Below are 16,177 nucleotides of genomic sequence, written 5' to 3'. Positions count from 1 at the left end.
CCATCAACAGAAGCTACACCATGTGCTTGCCCTCTCCACCTTCTCTTATGAACCAGCTCGCAGAGTCAGGACCACAAGTGAAATGACTTCCGTATTTCACAAAGCCAAAACAACCCACAACATCCCCCAAAGCATGAAGCTGGCAGTGGGGTTTCCAGGGAAATGGCACAAGCCAGGAGAGAGCAGTGACCCACACACAGCTGCAGGTCCCCCAGAATCAGGTGCTGCTCAGAATGACTTACAGTTTCAGCAGATGCTTGATGATCTGCTCAGGAATGAGACGTTTCTGGGAAACAGTGTTAGCCTCCCACACCACAGCCTCACAGATGCTGCCATCCTGGAACCGCCGCAGCTCTGCTTTCTCCCCCCAGAAGGTGCGGAAGTCCAAGGCCTGCGGGGGGACATTGGCCAAGCCAGGCCAGGGACATGGGTCAGCCCATGGCTTGAGCCAGCCAAACCTCTACCATGACTGTCAGCCAGCCTCACAGCAATATGCAACCAGAGCATGGCACCAGCTCTGCTCCACTCTACTCAGCACAAGCAGGGCTCCCCTCACCTCAGGGTGATCAGCCTGTGGTCCCTTCTCCAGCGTGCTGTCAGCAAACCCAGGGACAAACAGGAGCCCAAACGTCAGAGGCCCAACATCCTTGTGTTTTGGGGGCTCAGCATCAATCGGCCACTGTGGGAAAATGAAGCACCAGGAGAGATAACACTGCTGGAGCAGTGGCTGCTGGGATACTGGGCAGCTAGATGAACGCTCCTGCTACATGTTCTCAGGTGCCTGGACGAGCACAGACACAGAAACCCTCATTTAATAGGTCTCTCCAGTGAAAAAAACAGTTATCTTCACCCTGCCCCACTACTCAGTCAGGACTTCTGCTTAGACCAAGCCTCCCAGCTGCAACCCACACCCCAGTAGAGGGCCTCAGGTCCTGCATTCTCCACAAAGGTAACAGGCCTGTCTTCTCTCCACTGAGCAAAGACCCCTCCCCATGCCCAGCAGAGCCATGACGGACACACAAGACCCCGCTGTGAAAGATACAGTGTCATTGCCAAGCTGCATTACCTCGGGGATCCGGGGCAAGGAGTGAGCCACCAGCAGTGCTCTCCCAGCCAGCCCACGGGCCAGCAGTGAGACAATGAAGGGAAGGGCCGCACCCACGTAGTTCCCACCCCAATCTATCAGCTCGTTCAGCAGCTGCATCTTCTTGCAGGCACCCTGCAGCTTGCAGACATGCTTCAGGCTACAGGAGAAGGAGAGAAGCTGGTCAGCCACCTCTGCCAACAAATCCTTTCTGAAAGGGATAAGCTAGAGACTGGATAAAGTGGGGAGCTAAGGGTCCTGGCCCAGGATGGGGGCTACAAGAAAAAACACTGCACTGCGGCATCTCAGGATACACCACAGGATATACTGGTCCTTGGGACAATCATCATTCCCAAAGGCAAAAGCATTGCCCTCCTCCTCCTGGGAGGCTATCTAAATAGTAAAAGCGAATGGCCAAACGCAAGAGGCACCAGTGTCTATCTCAATGCTAGCCCTCCAGGCCACCTCCCACCAGGCAGGTCCAAATCCACTCCAGTCCAAAGCCAGAAACAGCCACTCCTCTCTGAACAGGCTCCTCAGCATCACCCCATCGGCACAGCAAGACTCACTGGAAGACATGGTCAAAGGTTCTGAGCATGGGCTTCGCAGTCATGAGCAGCACCTGAAAGCCATCCACCATCCGATCATCCAAAATCTCCATGGAGCGCTTGGCTTCAAACTGGACCTGAATAAGCAGACAGGACAGAGCAAGAGCATGAATAGGAGTGGGGAAAGGAAAGTAAATCCCTCCAGTAGTTGTCACCAATGCTCCCCCAGCAACCATGACCACCCCAGCTCCATGGTCACCAGCAGCAGACCCCTGATTCCAGACAGCCTCTGTCCTCAACATGAAGCCAAGTCACCAACAGCTGTCACTGCTGGCCAAACAGTCCCTCCATGATCTCCCTGCCATCAGCATGGGTTTTTTTCTGCCCCAGAACAGTTACGTCTGCTAAACAGCTGTTTGGCTTCACCCAGAGGTGCCGCAAAGAACAACTCTCTGCTATTATTCAACCAGGACAGGTAAGGCAGCAGTACACCCAAATCTTAAAATACACTTCCAAGCTTCAGAGCTAGAGATGGATGTTAAAAGCTTAAAAAGCAACAATGCACCCCCTTCCCACATCCAGCGTCCTCCTCCAAGATGTCTAACCACCTTCTGCCTGCCTCAGCTCACTCCTAAGACAGCATCTCAGGATGCCATCACAACCTGCTCAGTACCTGGTGGTATTTGCTAGCAGTCATATCAGCACAGAGGTTCACCAGCCCAGAGGGATCCACAAAAACCACTTCAAATGCCTGGTGGAAGTCATCCAGGACAGGCTGGAAGAGCAAACACAGTCCTTAATGCCACAGTGCAGCACAGACACGAGGGCAGCACCACCGTGTTGCCATCTGACACCACTGCAAGAAGCACATCCCTGCCTGGGCAGTGCTGGCAGCACAGGCAGACACAGGAACAAGACCCCACGGAGGGCTGCTCACCAGGGAGGCGTCCACATCCTTCACTAGGCTGATCCCCGTCACACTCAGGTCAGTGGTGGCTGTGGGCAGACAGGAAGGGACAAGTCACACCACCATCCACATCTCCCCAGCTCATAACAGTAGTACAACTATGTACTGGTACCACGGTAGTCTCGCAGCGTTAAGAGTGCTACGATGCAACGCTGGCCTCCAACTCATGATGGGACTTACCCTCTCCTCTGCAAGCCGCTCCATCCAGCCCTGCTCTCCTGCCTCATCCCCTCCTGTCCATTCCACCCACAAAGTCTCAACATCAGGAAGAAAAGCCACAGTTCCCGCTTCCCCATGGTTCAGGCTTTGTACAGAGACTCTGCTGACACCAGCCTTTCCCTGCCCAGAGAGGCCTCTGGAAACTCACCCAGGAACTGCAGGGTGCTCCTCAGCACCTGATACCCACTCATCATCTTGACAATCTTGCGTTTCATCAGGAGGTAGGCAACCAGCATGGAAACCAAGAAGCCACTGAAGCACCCCAAGCCCTGTGAAAACAGAGGGCTGAGTCAACATGAGCTCAATGAGGCATCACGAGCCCCAGAGCCCACCCCACACGACTGCTTCTGGCCTCTGTCATCACCAGCTGGGCAGCCCCAAGCTCCAGCCCTGCCAGGAAGATACTGAGGCAAAGCCACGTACAATAAACAGAGATATGGATCCCATCGCAGGAAGGCAACACCTGAAAGTTCTTTGGGAAATGGGATAAATTCCCAAACACACTCCCACCCCCCGCCACTGCAAAACTCCCACTACATCATTTCAGATCTCCAAGAAACATGATTGGCTAGTACACACAGACTCACTGCAACCCACAGGGCAGGATGGAGCTCCTTGAAACCTAACACAGCTCAAATCAGAGTCACAAGTCCACCACACCACTCACCAGGATCAAATCACCACGCCTTCCCACCCCTAGGAAGGGAAAGCAGGCCAAAGGCAGGTTAGCCAGATAGCAGAGTCTGCCCTGTCCCCTTGCACATGACATACCTTGCTGAGCTGCCGCTGGTTCAGCCAAACTTTAAGAAGGGCCAGCCCATCCTTCATGCCTGGGAAGTCAGTGGTTGCACTAGACAAGAAGTGCAGGTGGGACACCAGCACCATGTCACAGAGGATGGAGTTGTTGTAGTGCGGGGTCGGGGGCTCAGTGGCTCCTGTGTGGGGAGACGATGGCACATTGGACCCAACCACAAACTTCCTGTTCACAGAAGAGGGCTGCAATGAACCCACCTCCAGGTACTGAGTGCAGTCTCTGGCTGAACTGAGCAGCCTCATGTTCCCCCAGCCCCAAGCCCTACCTTCTTTGGGGGTGCTCTGCTCCATGAACCAGGCTGTCCGAACATTGTTCTTGCTGGGATAGAAGCGGCTGGGTTTGAAGAGACCCGGGGCAGGACAGGCAAGGAGTCGGACAGTGACCATCTTCTCATCCTTGCCTGTAAGCACCAGAAGGCAGGTGTGCAGGAGCAAGAGATGTCAGAGACTAACTTGAGAAAAAAGGGATCATCCCCAGACGGGGGAAAGAAAAAGCTCCTTCTCAGCAGAGCTCAGCAGCAGTGGAAATCACTTCAGAGCACAGACTGACCACAGAATGGCTCCCAGAGCCAAGAGTAACCCTGAGGTCACATTGCTCATGTCCAAGTCCCATCTTCATCCCCACTAGCTAGCTTGTTACCCCAGCACTCTCCTGCCTGTCTTGGCCTTGCCATGCCACCGTCTGTCCCAGACCCAAAAAGCTATCACCCAAGATCTGCAGAAACAAGCAGCACCCAGCAGTCAGTGCACCCCATGTCATCTCAGACAAAAGCCAGGCCGCACACAGCTGCCTGGGGAAGCCAATACAAGGGCGGGGAACATGACTGGGGAGAGCAGGGAGGAAGGACGTGTTTTTGTACAGTCTGCTTTACTCCCACAGGGTACATACAGTACCTACAGGGTGTGCCAGCCAGCAAGGCCAAAGCTGGGGAGTCCAGCTAAGCTGCAGAGGGTGACTGGGAAGAGAAGAGACCTTTAGGACTAGGCTTTGTGTGGAGGGAGATGACAACTGGGAGCATCAAAGCTCAAGAATTTATCATCAATGGAAATGACAGCCCCAGACTGACCCCTTTCCTAAGGGCCTGTTACCTGGTATGAGATGACCACCACCCTCCCCCCATAACCAGTACCTACTCACATCCCCCACAAGAGCAAGGCTCAAGTACTACCTTGAGGCCTCAGGAGCAGGATGGGCTTGAGATGGTTACTGTTCATGTAGGCAAACTTCACACTGCCAAAGAGCTTCTCTTTGGAGAAGTGCTGGGCAATATGGGCCAGGTACAGAGCTCTCTTCCGGTGGTAGCGCTGATTCAGGTTATCTTTATCCTGGAAGATTTCCTGGAAAGAGAGACAGGGCAATCCCACCTTACCCGCCTGCAAAGCTCAGTTCAGCCCAAGGCACTACACCATGCACTGATCTCCCTGGTCCCACAGGCAGCCCTATCTCAGCCATGTGGCTACAGGCCCATGGAACTCCAAGTCAGACAGGAGCACTACGCTGCTGCTAGCTCAACAGGCCCTAGGATCACAGGAGACAGCAGAGCCATGCAGCTAAATGGGGTGTCACTTCATCTCAAACCTCTTAAAGCAAGTCTGGAGAGCAAGTGGAGGGAGCTATAGAGTAGCAACAGCCTGCAAACATCACCCTGCCTGTAACAGTCTTGTAAGCTGGGGCAAAAGTGCAATGAGGTACAAAGCAGAACAGCATCTATCTCCCCAGCAATGTGGAAGAGGTTCAGCCCAGGCAGAGAGAATGAATAGCCTCAGGAGGAACTACAATCAAAGCAGCTGCAAGCTCTGATAAAGTAAGTGGTAAGACCACACTTCCCAGCTCCTCATGGGAATCACCACACTGCATGTCCAGATGCTGTAACCTCACTCAGGAATGGAGAGGACAGGGCAGGGACCGTGTGGGACAGAAGGGGAAAGGGCTCAACCAGGCACCAGGCCACTCAGGAGCAATCACATCTAGACTCACCCGTGGCATGGTCACTGCTACATCCACATTGACCTCCGGCTTAATGCAGGTGCCCAGCAGGTAGCTGCCCACCACCTTCATCTCAGTTGGGGGCACAAAGCGGAACCTCCCCTTCACATTGAACGGCACCTGCAGGAATGGGACCTTCACGCCCTTGGGGAGCCATGCCTGGTCAGTGAGCTGGGAACAGATGGGACACATGAAATGATCTAAGCATCACCAACCCAACAGTAGATGTGCAGGGACCAGGACTCCTCTCCCCACACAGCTGCAGGCACCTGCACCCAGGGCTTAAAGATGGAGTGTTCCCTTCTCCCCTCCAAGATAAAGCAATGTAATATTTTTTCAGTCGCCAAGGGACAGAGTCCATGAGGACCACTGCTTGCACAGCAGCAGCAGAGCCTGCTCCATACAGGGGTCTTGCCACCTCCTCCATCCCTCTAGAACATACTTCAGTATCTGGGGTCTCTGGGATGGTCCTCAGCAGGCTGTTAATTTCATGGAGGAAGGCATCAATCTTCTTCTTCTTTGTCTCCTTCAGTGTCACCTCCTTAAGAAGCTCTTCGATCTGTAGGGGAAAAGGGGACCATCAAAGACAGATGCAACCCGGAATTGCTCCTGCCCTTCACTTTTGTTCTGGTTTCAGGGAGGATAATCTTCTCAGTAGCTGGTGCAGTGCTGTTTTGGATTTGGAGTGAGAATGATGTTAACACACTGATGGTTTCATGTTTTATATATATATATTTACCCTAAATCAAGGACTTTTCAATTTCTCAGGCTCTGCCAGTGAGATGGCTGCAGTGGCACAGGAAACTGAGAGGGGACACAGCCAGGACAGCTGACCCCAACTAGCCAAAGGGATATTCCATAACACAAAACGTCACACTCAGTATACAAACTGGAGGAGCTGGCCGGAGTTTTGCCATTGCTGTTCACAGACTGGCTGGGCATCGGTCAGTGGGCAGCAAGTAATTGTATTGCGCGTCACTTTTTTTTTTTTTCTTTCCTTTTGGATTTTACTCCTATTTCCAACTCTCTCCTTTTCATCAAAAATGTTGTTATTATTATTACAGTTCATTTTATTTCAATTATTAAATTGCTCTTATCTCAACACACGACTTTTACCTTTTTCCCCCAGTTCTCCTCCCCATCCCACCAGGGGAGCAGGGAAGGTAAGTGAGCAGCTGCATGGTAGTTGGTTACCCACTGGGGTTAAACCACAAAAACCTTGTCCTCCAGCACCAACCACAAGCCTAGTGAAAAGGGCGGTAGGTGAGTTGAGGAACACAACAGCATCTCTCTGCAAACCCTGCCTGGAGCTGGGAGTCCAGACAGCCCATGGGCAGAAGGATAATGCACTCCTGCCATCTCCTGTGAAGTACTGGATAGCAATCAACTCCATCCCACCTGCTTCTGTGTGAGGCTCAGCCACAAACAGTGGTGTGATTCATACAAGCATAGCTCTCCAAAAGGTTTTTTGTATGACAGAGTATCAGCTCCAGGAAACAACCCTGCAGGTTCACACCACGAGATCAGGCCCCAGAGATCCTGCTAACAGTGGGCAGCCAGGAGACCAAAGCTACCTCTCATAAAAATCAGCAACATTACAACGACCAGGAGCCATCTAGTCACCGGCCTGACCTCTCCCTAACACAGACAACTGGCTTTCCCAGGACATTAAAAAAAAGAATATCTTCCTGTCCCATCCAGAAGCTGATCAAAGACAGGAGACAGGTGCAATGGTGGTTTTACTTCCTCACCCCAGCAAGCAATAGCTTACTGCAGCGAGGAGTGCAACGGTCACACTTCCACCACACTGCAGTTACACGCTGGAGGAGTTCAATTTTAATGGTGTAAAAGAGGCACAGAGCCTGGCGCGGGACGGTAATAGGCACTACGGTGGCAATACCAGTAATACAACGGGTGCCTTGTAAATCCTGTGCTTTCTGTCACTCCCTGCCCGGCTCCTGCAGAGAAGCGGCCGCTGCCCGGATTTACCGGGTCAGGAGGGCTCAGGAGACTGCCAACGGCCCGGGGTCCCTTCCCCAGACGGCTCCTGGAAAGCTCCGATCCGGGGTGCCGCTGCTCCCCGCTTCGTGTCGCCCCCACCCGCAGCTCAGCCCCCAGAGGCGCAGAGCGCGGCCGACGGCGGCTCCCCGGGCCGGCGGGCCTCCCGGCTAACCTGCAGCCGAAGCAGGCTGGAGTGGAAGAGATCCTCCGTCTCCTTCAGCTGGCTCAGCTCCTCGCTGGTCGGTGGCTTGTAGAGCTCGGCCCGGCTCAGCTTCACCGGCTGCAGGGCTCCGGCCCCGGCCGGTGCGGCCCTCTTCCCGCCCCGCGCCGCGCTCCGGGCGGCGGGGACTCGGTCCTGCGCCGCCTCCTCCGCCGCCTCCGGAGAGCCCTACGAGGAGAACACAGCACGGCTCGACCCGGAGCGCCACAAGCCCGCGGGGCGCCGATCGCCCCTCTCCCCGCAGCCCCCGCCGCCGCCTCACCGCCATGGCCGCCGCCGCACAAGCACGCGTGAGCCCCGTCATCACGTGCGGCTCCACGCGCCCTGCGCGCCGCGGGGCACCGCTTCCCATTGGCAGAGCGTACCAGCGCCAGGCTCCTATTGGCCGCGCCGCCTTCCCTTCCCGCCCACCGAGCTGCCCACGGAGCCGAGCTCCCTTAAGCGAGCGGAAAAGGGGGGGGTGCTTCCCCGCTTTGCGGCAGGTCGTGCTGGGAGCGGCGCGTTTTGCAGCAGTGTCGGGTGCCTGACGGCAGCGTGGCTCCCGGCCCGCAGGGCTGTGAGGAGGGGGCTTTTACCCGGGTAGGGGCCGCTGCCGCCGAGCCCATCGCGGGTTGCCCACCCAGGCATGCCCCGATGAGCAGCCTCTCTTGCCCCAGGACCCGCACGCTTGCGGCTGGGCAGCACTGACAGCCTCACACCCCCCCTTCCCACCCCCACCCCCACCCGCGATGGCTAGGATGGAGCTCAGAGCTGGTCCCGGCTGCTGTCCAGGGTCAGGCGGACCTTTTTTTTATTATTTTTTTTGTAATTGTAAGCTGAATTCGCAGCCTTTGACCCCAAAGTATGGTTCTCGGGGCGGGCCGGCATGGTTTCACCTTCAGGCTCGCTGCGTGTGGATGCCACAAGCCGGTTTGTCCTGCGGGATGAACCCAGCCCAGGTCCGGCGGCGTTACACACTGACCAGACCCTGCTTGCGGGGCCTCTCTGGTTTCAGCAGCACTACGTTTTTCACATTGTGTTTGATGTGAAAGGGATCTTAAAATAATTGGGGAGGGGGAGATGAGGTGTACTGGAGTTTAATAAACTGGACTTTGGTTTTCAGTGCGGTGTGACTTTGTCCTCTAGACATGGGGAAAATCTGGGGTTAGGTGGGTAGCCAGGGCATCTGCTGGGCTCAGAGCAACTGACTCCAAAGGTACAAGCTGCCAGCTGTAAATAAACACGCAGTAAAATAACTGCGGTTTGCACAATGCACACAATTCTGGCAAAAAGCCAAACTGTGTCTGAAAAGTCATCCTGCTCCAGTTTTGAGCCTCAGGTGGCTCAGCTGTATGTGCCTTCTGGCATGAGGATTTTTGAACAACCCTGAGTTACTCGGTATTTTTGAGACAATGAATACAGAAAGCGGTTTCCTGTACCCAGGAAAGACCTTTATTTTCCAAAGCAACCAGGCTGCAGGCAGCACGGCCAGGTTGATCCAGGGTAGGGCGAGTGTGGAGCTGCTTGTACTGCAGAGTTGGGCTCTGTTACTTCATGATTAATCGGAGTGGACGTTCCCTACGTGACCTGCAGAGAGCACAAAGCAAAGTCGTGGCAGCCTGACCCAGCCTGGCCAGCTCCCACAGAGGCTGGAACAGGCACCAAGAGTGGGGCTGGGCCAGCAGCAGCCTATGTGCGGATTACTGGAGCAAGAGAAATGTCCCCTTTATATATGCCTTTAAATACATGTGCCTTTACAAAACCAACTCCAAACCTCAGGTCCAGCCAGATTTGGGTTATCAGGGTATTTAAAAGCCCACCATATGTGTTGCCGCGAACAAGAGGTCAGAGATTTGGAATGCAGATATTGTAGTTCTGTTTCCAGCTCTTTTACTGGTTTTGACATAACTGAAAATGGTTTAAATCACTTCTCTGCACCCTGCCATGAAAAAGGGATGTTGTGGACTCCAGTGGGACCGTCCTCCTTTAGGAGGACTCTGTTCTGGGATAGCATCCCTGCCTGGAGTCTGTTATCTTGATGTCAGGTGCAAATTCTTCTCCCTGAATGCTGGCCACCCTGAGTTCCGTTTTTTTGCTGCACTGTGGGAATGATGTAAGCAGGAACTCCTCAAAATCAAATGTGCAGGCATGTTAAGACAGAGGGTAGGAGATCACATATCCATCCTGAAGGTAGGTAAATGCAGGAGTTCAGAGAACTCCCCAGTGAACAGGACTGAGCTTTGTCTCTAACACAGGACCCCTAAGCCAAGCCAGCCCACTGCTCATGGACTATGCTCACAGGAAATATGAGCAGGTTTGGAGAAAATCAAGCAGGTTTGGGGGAAAAATAAGCAGTCTGTGTCTTAGAGGGGGAAAAAACCCTGGGAGGATGTTTGCAGCTGATTTTTGTCTGCCCTGCAGGCCTTTGCTACATCTGGCTTGTGATGGAGCAAGGCAGGCTCTCACTCTTACCTCTGCTAGGGAAAGCAGGGCAATGCCATGTCCATCGGTGCCCATGGCTGCCCAGCTTTCACGCTGCAGAGCTCATTTGAACATGCTGCCACTTTGCAGCATCTCTCCCTGGGAAATCCTGGTACCAAGCTCCTGCTCGAGACCAGGAATCATTTCTGTTCCCAAACCAGGCTGGCATCAACCCACATGTCACCTGACCTGCTGCCTAGCTGGGCACAGTCAACACTGTCATTACCAGGAGCCTCTCAGGCCTAATGTCCTTGGTATTTAACAACTTTGAAGCAGGAAAAACTGCTGAAAGCATCATGTCAGCCTTGGGTCAACCAGAGGACTGGTCTGCAGGTCGGTGTTTGGCTCCTGCTTTCCAAGTAAAGTCTCCCGAGAGCTGAGCTGACCCATTGTTGTTATTTACAGACCACCTGCACACAAATGCTTGCATCAGGGATACTGGTGATGGTTGTAGGTATGAGATGAGGCTTCTGGTCCCTGTTACTGCTCACAGCAGATCCTGCCTGGCTGCTGCATCACAGCCTCTCTCAATCCCAGCCACGAGCAGCAACTTCCCCAACCCTCTCCAGAACATCCCAGGAGAGGGCTTTTGCCCATTGTAACCTCCAAATAGCTTCTTCCTTCTAACCTGGGTCAGGTCCCACAGGCCTAGCCTTACCCTTTGAGCTGGGAAGACAAACCCCCTTCGTCCATCTGTGCGCATGCACGTGCTCCCCCACACTCCCTTGCATCCCGAGGTTTTCTCCAAAATTGACTTCCAGTTACCATACAGTTTAACTCCCATCCGGTTTTGCAGGTAGTTCTTGTGCACAGCCTCAGTGACTCCACTGAGTATGAATTACAGCATCAGCTCCTAGTTCAGGAGGAATTTATCCTCTGTGTTCCCAAGAGGCTCCTTGGCCTGAGGAGTTCCATTTCTCCCCATTCCTTCCTGCCCCAACAAGACCAGGACCCTGTGCTCCAGCTCCACTCCTCTCCCCTACTCCCACTTCATCACACTCCATTCCTGCTGTGCCACACTGCTTCATGAGATGTGATTCACTGTCCGGTGCCTGCGGGTGCTGTGGGCATACCTGTGGTGTTGGGCTCCCCTCTGATTTAAGGCAAGGGTAATTACAGCCCTGTGCAGGATTTTCAAGAAGGCTGGGAAAACCAGTTTGGTCATTCCTGGCCCCAAGGTCATGTCCCTGTGCTGTGTGAGAACAACAGGGGAGGAGGGACTCAGGCAGGGATGGGGACAGGGTGGGTTGCTGGGGTTCCCATTGTGCAAATCCCTTGGCATCCCCTGTTCACCTCTGATGTCCCCAGGACAGGGAGTAATGCCCAGCTGGGGTGGAAGAACAGCATCAGGGTCTGGCCATGGGGGGACTGGATAACAGGTCTGTGCCTGGAGCCATGCTGGCCTCCTGCTACGCTCTCTCCAGCCCTCACATCCCACCACTGCCAGGGCCCTCATCCTCTGGAATGGGGCACATGTACATACACACACACAGATACACATGCATATGTGAACATACACACACACAAACACCCATACACCCATACAACTGCACACACATGCATGCACCATGTATATATACACTACCCCTACACACATACCTCTAGACACACAAGCATAACATGTATGCACACACAGGTGGACATAAACACATGCACACAAGTAGATACACACATGCACACATATACATACATCCATCTTACAAACATACATACACGCACACCTCCATGCACAAATATGTACACTCTTCCAGACCCCTACATATACATAGGCACACAACATACATATGCATACATACACACATACATATGCACGTACACACACATATGCATACACATGCATACACACACATACCCATGGACCTACAAACGTGCACACGTACATACATATACACACCTACAGACACATGCACCCCTACATGCACTTCCATACAGAGCCAAAGCAAGAAGCTGCCAGCTCTGATGGAACCAGGGGGGGCTGGGAGCACTGGGGGTCTGGGGCAGGTCGGCTCCTCAGGGCACCTCAGGGTAGCCAGGCAGCACAGCCAGCCCTGCAGTGGGGAGCAGGACCAGTGACATCTTTCCCAGGACAGGTTATTTAATAAAGTATTTCAGCACATAGTGAGTCATTAATTATGCCCCATCCTACAATGCTAATACTTGTAATAATAATAATAATAAATTTTACAGCATTCCACACCCTGCACTCACCCTTGCAGGTGTCACATACCTCCCACCATCCCACCTTCCCAAAGAGCCACGGTGTGGCCCCAGGTAGCCAGCCACTGCTGGCCTTCTGCTTCACCCTATGCTTCAAACTCACTGTCCAGAAACCCCTGGGGAACTGGAGGAATCCTTCCCCTGACTCTGTACCCAGGAACCAGCCCAGGTGAAGCCATTCTCAGGCAGGTTCTCACCGAAGGTGAGCATCCCCAAACTCTGTGTGCCCATATCTTCTCAGCATGATATCCTGGAGCTCCTGCTTCCCTAAGAGGCACAGACAGATGGCAAGCCAGCATCAGCACACCCCTGGGGAAATCCCACATCAACATCAGCTATCCAGGCACTGCCATCAAAATCAGCAGTAGCATCTTACAAATGGCAAAACTCACCAAAATAACATGTACACTTCCTTTAAAACATCTACATCATACTGCAGAAGCCACGACAAAGTCCGTGACTGCTGTCACATAGATGGCCAGGCCAGCTAGATACCTGGTGCTGTGTCCTACACAGCCAGCCCCAAACCCCAGAAGGTCCATGAACACCAAACCCAGGGCAAAATCTACAACCCATACCTTTGCCACATGCAAATGGAAAAACTGGGATGAGCCTGTGTGACAGCTGGTTCCTGAAATATCTCCCAGGAGATAACAGCACTGGTGGGACACAAGCTGGGGCTGAGTTTTTTCTTCTTCCTGGTTGGATTCTTTCTGTTTTGATCTGTTCCTCCTTGTGTTCATCCGTGCTGGTGGAGCAGGGCTGTCCCTTCCCTTGGGACACAAGGAGAGCCAGGGGCAATGTTGAACCACTAGCGGGGGTTGCTGGTCTCCCAGAAACGGGGAGCTGCAGAAGAAAAAGGGGGTTGCTGCTCCTCACCATCCCTTTACACTTTGCAAAATGGAAAGCCTGGTGGTGATTTGTGAACATGGTTCCTGCTGGTTTTTTTTCTGAGGGGTCTCAAATCCCTTTGGCCTGACAAGGTTGATTGCAAGCAGGTTGCAAGATTCCAACTAAGCAGCCTCCGGCCTGCAGCCTTTGAACCCTCTGAGCTAGTGGAGGGGCCATCGGGAGCATGTTGGAGGCACATGGCTGCTTGGTGCTGCCTTTCCTGGGAGCATCTCTTAAAATCACAAGCACCTCCAAACCTCAGCCCACCATGGTGCTGATGCCCTGGGCCATGTGTCTCAAACCACTGTGCATGAGTGCACACCCGCAGGCACAACCACGTGCACACACTTCCTTGCTCCCTCTGCTCCCACCCTAAGAATGCCACTGGCATCACATGCAGCTGTCAGGAAGGGGCTGGGGTCAGATGGGGCTGCTGAGCAGGTTTAGGCATCACGTTGACCCCAGCTCATGGTGTGTCTGCCCTCCCTCTGCACTGCCTTGTTCCACTCTAGGGCCTTCCCACAAACACCACTGCTGTGGAAACGCTCCAGTCCCACAGCAGCTGTGAGGAGCTAAACCTGGAGCTAAAACCTCAGCATATCCCCAGGGCTTGGCATCACCTGCAAATGTATCATGCTTCCCCACTGGCAAAGCCAGCTCCTGCCCAGGGCTCCCCCCATTCAACCTTTGCACCCATCCCCTAACCCACTTTGCCCCCCGCCATGGCCAGTGCTGTTTTTTTTCCCAAGCATGATCTCAGCTATAACACCTGGAGCGAGGCAGAAAGCCTTGCAGGGACCCAGCACTTCTCATTGCCCAGCAGCTTCACCCAGATTTGAGGTGAAGGGTTTCTTGCTTCTCCTGAAGAGAGGGGCTTCTGTCCTACCCCAGCAGATTCTGCATTTCATTGTAGGATTAAATAGTTCCTCCCTTTGGTTTCTGAAGTACTTTCAAGTGCTTCAAATTCTCAAGTATTAACATATGATAGAGGTATTTGTAACTCCCAAACAAAAATAATGTGCTACACAGGGTAATGACACAAGAATGCGCTCCTGTAATGTTTGACTGTCCATCCCAAGTATGGCCATATCACAGAAACACATAGCTAATGAGCAGTCTTCACGATGGCCAAGAAGTGGGGGATCTCGTCAGGGCAAAGAAATAGGGTAAAGTAGATATTTCTAGCTATTGATGCTTTAAACAAAACCCCAAGGGCTTCATCCTGGGATTCAGACAGGTACCCAGCACGTTCCTGCAGCCACTGAAAGAAAAAATGTCCCAGGAACGCTAAAGCTCAGCTCCTCACCCTTGGGATGGCATCAGAGGGATGCCATGATCCTTTCTGATGCCTGGGGACCACCTGAGCAACACAGTGCCACATTGATTAAAACAAGCTTCAGTCATCACTCGTTGCTTGGATGGGTGATCGTTCATGAAGTCTCAGCTTGTTCCTTAAGTCTCACCTGTGTGCAACAGGATGGAGCAACTGCTTTGCATCCCCCTGCCAGCAGCAGCAGCCACGGGGCTTTACCAGAGTAAAGCTGAGGTTCATGGTATGGTGTGACAGCCAGAGCCCTCCTCGGTGGCTCATTCGCTGGGAGTGTTATACACTCCTCCTTAGGCAAAAAAAAAAAAAAAAAAAAAAAAAAAGCCTAAAAGGTCAACAATTCAAAGAGGACTAAACCAATCCATACATATAGGTCAGGGGCGGAGAGGGGGAGACCAATTTTGCCTGTCCAAAGTCGTTGTCTCTGGCAGCCTTATCTCGAGGCTGTGGTAACCTGAATTACACAAAGAGAACTAATGGGAAGTTGATACGCTTCAGAAGGTGCTAACAGTGTTTAGCCTCCTTTTAAAATAGCCATTTGCTTTTTTGCATAGATTGTTTTGTGCCCCTGTTTTTGTTTTCCACTCCCTTTTGTTTGCTTTCTGCTACAGGCAAGAGAGCGAATTTATCTGATTTCCCGGCTGTTGCTGTGGGCTTTACACATAGCAACAAGGAGGAAAAAGCCCTTTCTTTTTTTTCCTGATAGTAAGAAACAACCTGCAGCCTCCAAAAAGCACATCGGGGACACTGAGGGAAAAGCTCTGCCCCTTTCCCTCTCACAGTGGTGCTGTGTTTTGTTCAGCAGTGGTTGGTTTGCCTTGCCTGTCCCACCAAGGCAGCCCTGGGCAATCTCCCTGCAGCAGAATAGTGCTCTGGTTTCCCCCTATAAATAAAAATTCGGTCTCCAGGGCAGCTCCTGAGACTAGAAGGAGTGGAAAGAGCCAAGGACATGCAAACGAGGCTTTTATTTATTCATGGCTTAAACCTCCAAGTGCCAAACTGCCTGGCAAAGTGAGTGCCCTCCTCCCCTTTCAGCCAAAGCCAGCCTGTGTAGCACTGGGCAAAAGTCAGCAGAGGTGATGATGATGATGATGATGATGATGATGATGAAGACTTGATTTATTGAAATCTTCAAGCACAGCTGGCTCAGATCTAACAGTTCTGGCCCTTTTTTTCTTTGGCCCAGCCCCCCCATCCCAATGACCCCAATGACTCTTCAAGACATGTATGGTCCATCCTTGTTCACCTCATGGGGAAAATGAGGCAGGGCAGTGGTGGGGTTTGCTGGGTGCAGGAAAGCTGAGTCAGAGCTGACATGGGAATTCAGGAAACTCCCTCACATTTCCCCATGTTACTTTGGCTTCCCACAGAAACAGATTACGGAACAGTGTTGTCCTCTGCCAGACCCCTCCTCATTCATGGTTTCAAACCCACAGGGGCAGC

At 52.9% G+C, this 16,177-nt stretch overlaps 1 protein-coding gene across 1 annotated transcript in view; it reads right to left on the bottom strand.

The window, feature by feature from the left end:
- NOL6 (nucleolar protein 6) overlaps positions 1-8,134 on the bottom strand; it is a 28,855-nt gene extending 20,721 nt beyond the window's left edge. The window contains exons 1-14 of the mRNA XM_040580081.1: positions 8,102-8,134; positions 7,792-8,007; positions 6,061-6,177; positions 5,610-5,789; positions 4,801-4,969; positions 3,898-4,032; positions 3,590-3,753; positions 2,967-3,087; positions 2,570-2,628; positions 2,306-2,407; positions 1,654-1,769; positions 1,067-1,244; positions 557-679; positions 243-391 (exon numbers count right to left, since the gene is read on the bottom strand). Coding sequence (XP_040436015.1) covers positions 243-391; positions 557-679; positions 1,067-1,244; positions 1,654-1,769; positions 2,306-2,407; positions 2,570-2,628; positions 2,967-3,087; positions 3,590-3,753; positions 3,898-4,032; positions 4,801-4,969; positions 5,610-5,789; positions 6,061-6,177; positions 7,792-8,007; positions 8,102-8,107 — 1,835 coding nt within the window. The 5' untranslated portion in view covers positions 8,108-8,134. The remainder of the gene's footprint in view (positions 1-242; positions 392-556; positions 680-1,066; positions 1,245-1,653; positions 1,770-2,305; positions 2,408-2,569; positions 2,629-2,966; positions 3,088-3,589; positions 3,754-3,897; positions 4,033-4,800; positions 4,970-5,609; positions 5,790-6,060; positions 6,178-7,791; positions 8,008-8,101) is intronic.
- Positions 8,135-16,177: the final 8,043 nt, after the last annotated feature.

The sequence above is a fragment of the Falco naumanni genome, chromosome Z (assembly GCF_017639655.2).
Source record: "Falco naumanni isolate bFalNau1 chromosome Z, bFalNau1.pat, whole genome shotgun sequence".
NCBI classification, from domain to species: Eukaryota; Metazoa; Chordata; class Aves; order Falconiformes; family Falconidae; genus Falco; species Falco naumanni.
Note: the sequence above shows the minus strand (reverse complement) of the source record. Positions and strands in the feature narration are given on the sequence as shown.